The following is a 12,358-nucleotide window of genomic DNA, read 5'->3' as shown; positions in this document are numbered from 1 at the left end:
CAATACATTGTTACATGGTCAGAAAATAGTGAAAGTTTAGATATGAGAAAAGGCATTAGGGAAGGTTCAATGTAGAGTTTCAGCTGGCACTTGGAAATATGGAAAGAAATTGGAATCCTGGACAGGTAAAGGAGGAAAATCTTGAACAAAAGATTCTAAATAGGAATTTTTACTGTATTTGACTTTAAGGGAATTTTGTTCATATTGGGCTTAATATCATAAAAATTCTATATAGTTTAAAATAACTAATATATTTGCTGTAGTGGCCATACATTATTTGTAATCTTAAATACAGATATTTCTTTCTATTTTATTTTATTTTTTTTTTTATTTTATTTTTTGAGACAGGGTCTCACTGTATTGCCTAGGCTGGAGTGCAGTGGCACAATCATGGCTTATTGCAGCCTCGACCTCCTGGGCTCAGGTGACTCCCACTTTAGCCTCCTGTGTAGCTGGGACTACAGGTGCATGTCACCCATGTCTGGATAAGTTTTGTACTTTTTGTAGAGACAAGAAGTTTCACCGTATTGCCCAGGCTGGTCTCAAACTCGTGAGCTCAAGCATCCACCCACCTCGACCTCCCAGAATGCTGGGATTACAGGTGTGATCCAGGGTGCCTGGCCAGTATTTTTAACCAAGTTGCATCACAGTGGATAATACAACTGCTACTCTGCAAAACATCTCAAAATGTTTTTGGTTGTATCTTTTTGAATAGCAAATGTTGTATCATTTGACCAGAAATAACTAAGCTCTATTAATTTATTCATCAATTTTGATGTATCAAAATCAATTATGTTACATGGTGCCTGGTGTTAATGAACCTTGAGCAGTTTATGTTCAGTTTTTAGTAAAAGTTGGAAGATTTGTATTACCTGAAGGGAAACCAGCGTGTTATCTTCAGTTTTCAAAGCCTCAGTTTTCTTATCTATGGAACAGAAATAGTGATGCCTGTGTTTTAACATTTTCGTGAAGATTAAGAATTATGCAAAACAGCTTTGATAATCTGGGAAAATGTTTAATTTGTCCATCAGACTTTTTTTTTTAAGTTTTAATTTTAGAATAATTTTAGGTTTACCAAAAAACTATGAAGAGAGTATAGAAAATTCTCATACACTTCACTTCCAGTTTCCCCTATTGTAACATCTTAGATTAGTATGATACATTTGTCGTAAGTAGTGAACCAATATTGATACATTATTGACTAAAGGCCATACTTTATTCAGATTTTCTTAATTTTTACCTAATGTCCTTTTTTCTGTTCCAGGATCCCATCCAGAATATCACATTAGATTTGGTTGTTCTGCTTCTCTTGGGTGTGACAGTTCCTCTGGCTTTCCTTGTCTTTGATGACCTTGATAGTTTTCAGCGCTACTGGTCATGTCCCTCAGTTGGGATTTTCTGATGTTTTTCTCACAGCTAAAGTGGAGTCATATGTTTCAGGGAGGAAGACCGTAGAAGGAGAATGCCATTTTCGTCTCATGTCAAAGGAAATACTGTCAACCTGAGTGATAGTGTTGATAGGGCCTTTATCACATGGCTTAGGTATTGTCATTTTTCTCCTCTGTGAAGTTGATCTTTTTTCCCTCCTTTTTATACTGTACTCTTCGGAAGTCAGTCATCACGCACAGCCCACACTTAAGTGGGAAACTTCAAATATGAAATGCTGTAGGTGAACCTTTTTCAAATATCAAATTACAATGAATTTGTTATTGTATTCTTTTATAAGATCTTGGAGAGCAGGCCGGGCGCAGTGGCTCACGCCTGTAATCCCAGCACTTTGGGAGACCGAGGCAGGTGGATCTCCTGAGGTTGGGAATTCGAGACCAGCCTGACCAATATGGAGAAACTCCGTCTCTACTAAAAATACAAAAAACTTAGCTGGGCGTGGTGACACATGCCTGTAATCCCAGCTACTCAGGAGGCCGAAGCAGGAGAATCACTTGAACCCAGGAGGTGAAGGTTGCGGTGAGCTGAGATGGCACCATTGCACTCCAACCTGGGCAACAAAAGCGAAACTCCATCTCAAAAAAAAAAAAAAAAAAAAAAAGGCAGATATTCTTAGTTAAGGATAATTACTGAGTTATTCAGATAATGGATGTGAGTGGTATTGTTCTTGAAGGGTTGGATTATAGTTACCACATCCAAAGCATCTGTTCAGCAAGCCAGTATTTTCATAAGAAAAAAGTTGGAAACTTTCCAGATACATGCTCACTTCTCTATCCTGGTATCTGCTACTCTTTTACTGCTCTTTTCATGATCCTTTTCAACATTGGTGACATTTCTGCATTTTGCTATTAGCTCACTTCTCTTGCTTCCTGTGTGTACTGTGATTCTTAACCAGGAGAGGGAGGAGGGTCATGCCATCTTTTGGGTGGACACATTAGAATCATGGGAGGTAGTGTGGTGTGATGGAAAAGATAGAAAATCAGATAGATTCATTATATGTATGTTTTTACTAAAACCACAAAAAATAAAGTTTGACAAAATCTTGGCTCATGGTAGACGTGCAGAAGAGTAGAGAAGGGAGGGGCAAAATGATTGAGAAATGTAGATTATTTATATAAACCTAAGTGGCTCATACTCTTCTCTTGGTTTTAGCTAGAATTTGTCAGTTATAAAGCCTAAATTTTTATTTGTAGCTGAGAATACTGTAATCACATTTCCAAGTGCCTACTAGAAATCCCATGGATAACTCACACTTAACATGCTTAAAAATTAACTCTGTATCCTTCTCCAAAGGAGTTTGTGCCCGTCTTTGCTATCTCAGATGACGGCCCCGATATCCGCCTGCTTTTGAAGCCTGAACCCTCATTATTCCTCACAGCAGAACCACAGCCAATTCCTGCTGATTTTTCTTTCTAAACATTGTTTTAGTCTTTGAAATTAAGGTATTATGTACATATAATGTAGTTTATAAAGGACATTGCTCTATCCTTACTACTGTTGGTTTGGTTCAGGCCCTAGTCCTTTCTTTCCTGAAGAGTAGCAGTAAACTCCTAGCTGGGTTTCTTCCTTAGGTGTTTCCTCATCTATGCACTCGCTAGGATGGTCCTCTCAGGACTTACCTGTGACATTTGGAAAGAGCCTGAATCTCCCTGCTTTGTGCCATGCACTGTGGTAGTAGTGAATTGCCATGGACATATGTATTTTACTGCCTGCTACTTCCTTCAGACCAAATCTCTGAGTCAGGACCGTGGAACTGAGATGGGTATAGTGGGAAGCTTTTCTCTGAGTGATACCCTGCTGTGGGTGCTGAGCTTTTGGAGAAAGGGAGGGGTGCAGCAGCCTGAGGCTGTCTTGGCTTGCCTCTTCTTCTGTGGAGCCACCTCCTCATGAGTTGGGGATGAGGCTTATCAGGACCCAAGTATTCTCAGTCCTCCATGCATAAGAAAGAACTTCTTTTCGAAGAGTAGGGGCTGGGCAGGAGGGATTCCCCAGGCTCTTGCCTGCTCTATCTCAGGACTTAGCTTCAGCACCAGGTAGCTGGGGTAGGATGAGAGGCACTCTTTCTGGGAATAAAGCCCTCCTGCTGGGAGTTGTAGGGAGAGTGATCCTGTATTCTTGGCTGCAGCAGTCTGGAGTGGACCCTCCTTGCTTAGATGGGAGGGCACAGGAAGGGAGCAGTCCTGCTTCAGACACCACAGACTCTTGCCATTCTTACTGAGTTTTCATAGATGTTCTTACCAAATTTTAGTTAAGGTTTGTGAAAATAAATATGTACTGTTTCTTGCCCAAACTCAAGAATAACTGAACATCTTATATGTCGAGGTTAAGCATATTAATGTTAGTCTTCTTTCTACTGGTGTGAAGCAACAGCTAAAGATTGTGGTTTTTCTTAATAATAATAGTTTACTAGTTATGTATTTCCAAAGCTCATCTTTTGATGTGAAAACTAACACTGGAATAACCTTTTTAAATATGGCATTAACTTGATGTAGGTCATTATTAGCTAGGAAGTTCTTTCAATCCCTGAATGCTAATGAAAGTGGTTTGATGTTACAGGAGTACAAGCGCAAGCTAGCCAGAGTTTCCCTGGTGCGCAAAGAACTCAGGTCCCGGATCCAGAACCTGCCAGACTTATCTCGATTGCCCAACGTCACTGGCAGCCACATGCACCTGCCCTTTGCGGGAGACATCTACAGTGAAGATTGATGGACCAGCCTCTTCCCAGGTCCCAGGACTTTGCAAGAGATGGAGACAGGTTAGGTGGATAGTCCTGTAGTGTTATTTTTGTATATTGTTGAGAAAGAAACACTAACAAAAGGAACAACGAGTAATTTATAAAATTGTTTAAAATGTTGGTTTGTTTACTATTTTATTGGTAAATTAACATGATTTGAACAAAGTGATGACTTGTGTGTATTAATAAGCTCACAAATAGTGATTATTTTCAAAAGATCTTTTTGTAAATTTTTTTTTTTTTTTGATCTGGGGCCTTGTGAGAAATCCCTTGTTTCTATTTCTTCAGGTATTTTCCATTGTTTTTCTTTATTTTCTTCAGCATCTAATCACTGTATACTATGTAATTCCTAAAGGGGAAGAACTAATTAGGAGTTGATTGAGACTTTATTATGGTATAGTTAGGACTTGATTGTAGAAGGGACTAAATGTTCCAACATAATCTTTACCCTTCTCCCCAGACAAAATATCTATTCTGTGTCTCTACATGCCTTTGATTCCTTAGAGGTCGGTAATTTAACATTCAACATAGAAGTCACTTTGAGGGGCAGATGAAAGTCTAGAAAACTGTTCCTTAATAGCATTGTAAAAGTTCCATTCCAACTGCCAGTGTAGATTTTAAAAATGTTAAATAGTGACTCCCTTGATTAAACTGTTTGTAATTATTTGAGTAGATTAATAATGAAAATACTATGGAAATAATATAAATTTTGACATTCTACCAAGAGGACAACTTTGGTTCTGGAACTGGTTTCAGTTTGTCAAATCAGTTCCTTTTAACATAATTGATCCCTTTAACAAAAAGCCATCTATGGGATTAAAAGACACATGAAATAATGATACTTTTATTATTCCCTTACTCATATAACTTTAAAAAATAGTATTTTTAGCTCTAATAGCTCAAGAACACAATATTCGTTAATGTTCAGTAAAGTAGCCTGAGACATTTTAAATGTTTCCTTAAGGTTTTTGAATGACTCTGTATTTGGCAGTTAAGCAGTGCCACACTACAGGGTAGATACGGTAAATTTTATATTTGTATATTTACAGTTACCAAAACAAATGTACTTTTACCTTTTATTTCTAACCCTGTGTGTTAGAGCAGTTGCATGCTCTCCTGCTTTTAAAAACACGTTGTTAAGCTGTGGATTTGTACTTAATAATGACTTAGGATAAACGTTTATTTTCATTCATTGCTTTACATAGTAGACATTTTTTTTCTCCTTGTAAGTAGATTCAAATTAGGTAGTCAATAAAACATCTTGAAAATCCCACAAGCCAGTTATGTCTCTCTAGTCTGAATGGCTTCATTGTTTCTTTCTCAGTATTAGAAATTGTAGTTAAAATGAATTACATATGAAGAAGGCAGACATTTATTTTTAATAGCCAAGTAGTTCTGCAAATAGTTCTTTTAACAATTTGACCTCTCTCCAAAACAGAGACACATATAAGTAGTGCCCCTCCATGCACTACTAATAATACATGGCTTATTCCAAAGTTTTTTAGTCAACTTTTGGGACTTGGGGTGCATTTTCTCACAGAAAGAATAGTAGATTCCCTAACACTACCGCTGATAGCTCACCTGGGAACTGAATCCACTTAACCATGAATGTCCTTTACTTGTAACGTGGTTCACAGGTTACTAATCATAGATCTTGACCAACATTTGTAACACCGCTCTAAGTAGAACACAGCATGCAGCAGCCACACTCACACCCTGGGATGTCTGCCTGTGCTGTGTACCTCTGTCCCTAGGTGTAGGGAATTGAAGAAAAAGATTCAGCCGAGTGGGGAGGTGACAATTGCACAATTAGGAAACCTGGTTGTACATGTTATGAAAGTATACTAAGTTTTTATTAATGTGAAAGCAAAAACTTGTATGTTAACTTATTTTCAATCTCTTGACCTTATTTATGATCTGCTAATGTGGTGATTTATCCATTCAAAATATATATTTTTTTCCATTTAAAACTAATTTATAAACTATGTACTCCTGGGAAGATTTGAAATCTTTTAGAAGTTTGTTGAAATATTTTCACCATTTCAGACAGACTTCTGACTTAGATACTGATTTTAATGCCAGTATCTGCTCTAAATATTTATGATAAAAATGCATTATTTTTTTAAAAAGCTTGATGAGGTTTGTGATAAGTGATAGTACTCAAAAACCTGAATCCCACCCCTCGACCAATCCTCCACAAACTTCAGTTGTTGGTTAACTTATTAACTGAACACAGACAATACAGTCTGATTTAGAAGTCATCTTTTCAGCTGTGTGATAATTAACATGGTAAGCCTTAGCAGCAAACGTTCTTCCTAAAAGGAAGACTTCATTTTCTCAAGAAATGGGATTAGTTGGGGGTATTATAATACCAAATTGTAAATCATGAGCATTTTCTCCACTGTGTACCTGAGGCAAATCATGCATCTTTGAGTGCAGTTTGGTCTGGCCCCTCAAGAGAAAAGCATGGTGCCGTAGGGCTACTATGGTTTGAATGGATACCATCACTCTTTTCTCCACATACAGTGCAGAGAGCTGTCTGGAGTGGCAATCTGAACAGATTCCCGGGTGCTCCTTCTCTCCTTCCATCACTACAGTAAGTAAAAGGACCATAGAGGGGAACCAGGAATCAGAGAATCAGCTGTGCTCAATAGCCAACCTCCCTGTCCAGATGCAGCTATTTTGGTACCTCCTCTCACATGCACTCTGAATCAGGGTTTTTCTATAAGAAATCTTTCAGAATCAGCAAAAGTGGGGATGACCCAGACATCTTGATTTGCAAAATCACAAAACTAAGTTGTCAATTATCACTATAGATGAGCAGCTCATCTTTTAAAGTATAGTTACTGAACTGATTCTGAGAAATCTTTAGAGAGAAAAAACTCAACAGTACAAATAGAACTAATTGGGAAAGTTAGAATGTCCTTTCTGAACTTTTCATTAAAAAAAATTACATTATCTGAAATAACATAAAGCTACTAAACTGCTTTGTATTCTATGAAGAAATAGCTCCTAAAGATGTAGTCTTGTTTCATAGTTGTTGCACTATATCAAAGCTTAAAATGTAAGCCCAATTCTTCTCTGTATAGAAAGGAAACATTGTGTTACTTAATGAATTATTTATACAGAGCATTTGTTGCCAACTGTTGTTCCAGCCATCCACACGGGAGTCTGTTTTGAGGTGGCAATAGCACATGGGAAGATGAACTTTCCCTGTTTGTTTACCTGTTTTTCTTTGGCTGTATCTGATGACAGTATAAGATGTTCTTAATAAAGTTTTATGTTCTTTTTGAAATGTGTAGGTTGTTTTGTGAATCTGATTCATTGGATGTGGGATGGGAAGGGGAAAGATTAATGGACTGGGAGGGAAGCAAAGTACTGGAAGTAATTCTGATGTTATGGTCGAGAGACTGCTGAAGGAGGAGATTACGTGGCTAGTAGTTCCTAAACTTGAGCGAGCATCAGAATTACCTAGAGCCAGTTTGTCCAACCTGTGGGCTGCACGTGACCCAGGACATCTTTGAGTGTGGTGCAACACAAATTTGTAAACTAAAACATAAAGAGATTTTTTTTTTAAAGCTCATTTAGCTATCATTAGTGTATTTAATGTGCGGCCCAAGACAATTCTTCTTCCAGTGTGGCCCAGGGAAGTCAAAAGATTGGACAGCCCTGACCTAGAGGATTTATAAACTACAGAGAGTTGGGCCCCACTCCCAGAGCTTCTGATTCAGTAGGTCTGGGGTAAGGCCTGATGGTTTACAGTTCAAACAACTTGATGCTGATGCCACTGGGGTTACGGACCACATTCTGACAACCACTGCTCTAAACAAATTCCAGGTAACAAGATAATAAAGTATGGTTTTTACAATTCATTATATAGCAAGTTCCTTATGGGAAAAGAACAAGACTACATATTCTTTTCTGGTCCACTGCTTAGTAGTGCTTTATTAAGTGCTTTTGAGTGAACAGATTCAATTGGTACTTTCAACCTCCTGGAGCCTATGCCCTTTCACCACTCCTTGAATTTAAAGCAAAATTGAAAATACTGGAAATCTGTGAGAATCTCCAGGGCAGTGTTTGCCATATTTTTGATAAACTCAGTTGGAGCACTTACAAAAAGGATACATACCTAGTGAGAAAATTTTCTGTGATTCTTACCATCTAAAAAGTTGGGGAGATGCAGTCCTCTGGCCGGTACCCCTGGTTCTCTATTCCTGGGTGGCATCTGGTCACTTTATCTGAATTCAGATACTTCCCATTCCCATCCACTTTTTTGCCTCTGCAGTAGTAGGTTTTATACAGTGGAACCCATACCCATAGATTCTGTTTCAGAAGATTTGGGATAGATGCAGAAATCTGCATTTTAAACAAGCTACCCAGATGATTCTAATGCAGGTAATTCATAGACTGCACTTTGAGAAACATGCCCTACAAAGCAATGTATGATTTCTAACAGATAATAATGGTAGCTCACATATATGGTACTTACTGTGCACCAGGAACTGTTCTAAGCACCTCACTTATCCTTTGTGGTAAATACTCTGATTATTCCACTTTTATATCTGGGCAACGAAAATAATTTAAGTTCTGTGTGACTCTGCACCAGTAGATGGTGAAGATGAGATTCAAACCTGGCTCCAAGTTTGACTCCAGGCTGGTGCTCCTTAACCACTACGTGATGCTGCCTCTTACACTGATGTGTTGTTTTGCAGTTCCACTATCACCAAGTCTATATTTTGCATAACATTTCATGTGATAGTGAAATTAATGTTATCCAAGTATTCAAACTAAAAAGCAAGATGTCAGCTAAACGCACTGTTGAGTTCCAGGTCTGTTTTGGGAACTACTGTTCTAGGCATCCAACATGTTACCTCAAATAGACTTCTTCTCACATATGGCAAACCTTTAGAGGTTTTAAAAGGACTTTTTGCTCCAACAAAAGCAATTGTAATAGCAGGCCTTCCTGACAAGCTAAAAAAATGCTTTTCATCTGCCTTATTTTTAAGTTTACATGTGCGGGATGTGCAAGTTTGTTATTGTTACGTGGGTAAACACGTGCCATGGTGGTTTGGTGCACCTATCAACCCGTCACCCCGCATGTATTAGCTATTCTTCCTGATGCTCTTCCTCCTCATCTTCCTTATTTTAAACTTAAGAACCCCGTTGTCCACCTGGGCAAATTCCTCTATATTTTCTTATTTCATTTCTCTGTCTAGCACAGTTCTTATGATTCTTCTGAGGATGGGAGAGTGAAAGAGAAACAGAAATGCATTTTGGGGTCTGACCATCATCTGCCTTACCATAAAAGACTCAGTAGCCCTTGGTATGATTATACCACCACAGGTTTTTTGGATGACATAAAAAAAATGGAAACTGTATTTTAATGTCTCTTCGATAAATAGATCATGGACTAAAGTAGAATTTGCAGTGAACCATAGAATTATACATATATCTGAGTTCTGTGCTTCATGGAAAAAGTATAAAACTGAAATTTTGAATTAATGTAAATGATATTGTGGTCCAGAGCCATTAAGTTTATTCAGATATGTCTTTAAAAATTCAGTTGTACAGGTATTGTGTCGTTAGTTTTATCATCTTTTTTTTTTTTTTTTTTAAATAGAGTTGGGGTCTTCCTATTTTGACCAGGCTGGTCCCGAACTCTGGCCTCAAGTGATCCTCCTGCCTTGGCCACCCAAAGTGCTAGGATTATAGGTGTGAGACACCACACCAAGCCAGTTTTATAATCTTTTTAAAGTCATATTTCTTTGTTCAGTGAAGGAAATTTCATGTTACTTAATGGAAAAACAAGATAAGTGAGAAATTTTAAGAAGTTTAAATCATACATTAAAACATGGCTTTTTCAAAATACTGTGTTAGTATTTATTGTCTTTTCTAGCTCTTGATATTTAAGTTATAAAATCTTGTATTTTTATAGAAAAAGTACAAGATTAGCAGAGTGCTCACAATGCTATTTGATTCTTTTAGAGGTACTTTTGTGTAATTTCATTACACTGCCATAAGGTGGGAAGTGGTGCCTGGGTTGTGGTTTTGTGATTTGAGTTGCTAGGCTGCAGCAGGAATGTGGTAAACTGCGGGAGGTTAAAGTCTGTTTGCATTCTGCGTTCCGAGCTGGTGTTTGAGTGCTGCAGGACCTCTGGTGAGCTTCATGTCCAATTCCTTGGATCCCTATATAGCTAATAGCTCTGGATGTGCCCAAGTACAGGCAGATGTCATCGGTGCTTAGCATTCTCCCTGTTTGAGTTTCTAGTATCTTTATGTGTTGGCTAGCATGATGAAGAAAGATTGCAACTTCTTTCTAGTTTCTGTCTCTTTCCTTTCTTTCTTTTATATCCATTGATGGGACAGAACAGTTATAGCTGTGGTAAAATTTTATACCGGCAGCATAAAGCACCATCTTTTTCCACTTGAGCATAATTTTCCTTCCAGGAACCAGTAGGAAGCTAACTGCTAGTGATGAACTTATTGATTGGTTAAAATATAATTTTAACCAGTTTTTGCAGTATGGCATAAAGCTTTGGGTTAGAAAAATCTTTTTTTTTTTTTTTAAGGGCATCTCTTTTGAAGAATACCACTTAGAAACAGAAAGCTTAATTTTTTAAAATATAAGGAAAGTGTTTTCAGAATATGAATTTTTTTAAAGCTGTATATTTTTAATATTTAAATTAGTTTATAAGTTCTTATAAAGTGAAACAATTGCTTTTTTAGATAACCCAGGGGAATAGTTAAGCAATTTTATTTTCAGCTGTTATCTTACTTGTAGTCATATATGAAATAAAATATTCATTACGTATATTTTTGGCAGTTAATAACTTTTGAATACTATAATGAGGTTAGATACAATGAACATATTAAGTGTTTGTTATCTATCATTTTACAAATTCTAAATACTTTTATTACGGAAAGTTATTGCCATCATTATACATCATTTGGTTAAAATATTCTTCAGTTTCATTTTGTTTTGGACTCTGATTTGGCTTCCATCTTTGTTATAATATATATTACTTAGAACATTCATAGTGAACAGTAAGAGGATCGTGCTCTTTGAGTTTGTAGTTTTCTAAGAATACCCATTGCAGAATTCTTCCTCACCTTTGCAGCATTTTATGGACCTAAGTTACTTAGTACATTGCGTGGATTTAGATAGCTTCTGTAAGCCCTTTAGAATTCCTTCATTCTGTACTAGAAATCTCATTTGTTTTTTAAATACGTTAAAGATGCACAGACTTCTTTATATGCTACTTAATGAAATTAAAATAGTATTTTATATCTTCTAAAAATCCACACAGTGTACTTTTGTTTTCCGAAGGATAAAATTGAAACATGACTTCAATAATTGTTTGCAGATGTGTTCTGATTTAAAAAATAATCTTAGTCTTTAGACATACATACCATCTGAACTTATCAATAAAAGCCAACAAAATTTAGTTATAAACTCAAAATTGTAGCACCTTCAGTTCTCTTTACTTTGGACAATAGTGTATCAAAGAACTCTGCAGATCTGCATTGTGTCTGAACCCATGCCATCATCCCTTCAGAGAAGGGTGACAGGTGTATGCCATATATGCCCTTCTCATCTTACATTCTTCTGTCTCTTGCTTATGGCCTACATCACTAATTCTATGAAGCCTGAATACAGTCAGCACTCCAGATAGCCATTACCAAGTTGACTGGAGTTGGAACAGGAGTTAAAATACATTTCTTTGCTATCTGTCTAGGTGAAAAGTTTGATGGGTTGCTTTCAGCTTCAGAAGTGGTGCCAAATGAACTATAGTGAACAGTAAGAGGAACATGGTCTCGGCTTTTGTGGTTTCCTAAGGGTACCCATTGAAAAATTCTTCTCAGCTTTTCTGCATTTTATGGACCTAAGTTGTCAGAAGTCCAGTTAGTAAGTCAGAGTATCTAAATAAACACCTCTTACCCATTCAATATAGCAAGCATAGTTTCTAAGGTTGTTGAATGGATATGTTGAGCCTTTACTATGTGGCAGACATTATAGAAGCATAAGAAAGGATTTAGGCCGGGCGCGGTGGCTCACGCCTGTAATCCCAGCACTTTGGGTGGCCGAGGCGGGCGGATCACAAGGTCAGGAGATCGAGACCACGGTGAAACCCCGTCTCTACTAAAAATACAAAAAATTAGCCGGGCGCGGTTTTGGGC

At 37.4% G+C, this 12,358-nt stretch overlaps 1 protein-coding gene across 3 annotated transcripts in view; it reads left to right on the top strand.

Moving 5' to 3' along the window:
- The window catches only part of RPRD1A (regulation of nuclear pre-mRNA domain containing 1A), an 81,631-nt gene extending 74,152 nt beyond the window's left edge, over positions 1–7,479 (top strand). For 2 of the 3 annotated variants that reach the window (XM_011974435.1, XM_011974436.1), the window contains one exon: positions 4,003–7,475. In XM_011974435.1, the coding sequence (XP_011829825.1) occupies positions 4,003–4,152 (150 nt within the window). In that variant the 3' untranslated portion in view covers positions 4,153–7,475. Of the gene's footprint in view, positions 1–4,002 lie in introns of all 3 variants that reach the window. The other variant, XM_011974438.1, reaches the window with a different exon arrangement.
- The last annotated feature ends 4,879 nt before the right edge of the window (positions 7,480–12,358 follow it).

Source organism: Mandrillus leucophaeus, unplaced genomic scaffold (assembly GCF_000951045.1).
Source record: "Mandrillus leucophaeus isolate KB7577 unplaced genomic scaffold, Mleu.le_1.0 Scaffold145, whole genome shotgun sequence".
In the NCBI taxonomy this organism is placed as follows: domain Eukaryota; kingdom Metazoa; phylum Chordata; class Mammalia; order Primates; family Cercopithecidae; genus Mandrillus; species Mandrillus leucophaeus.
Note: the sequence above shows the minus strand (reverse complement) of the source record. Positions and strands in the feature narration are given on the sequence as shown.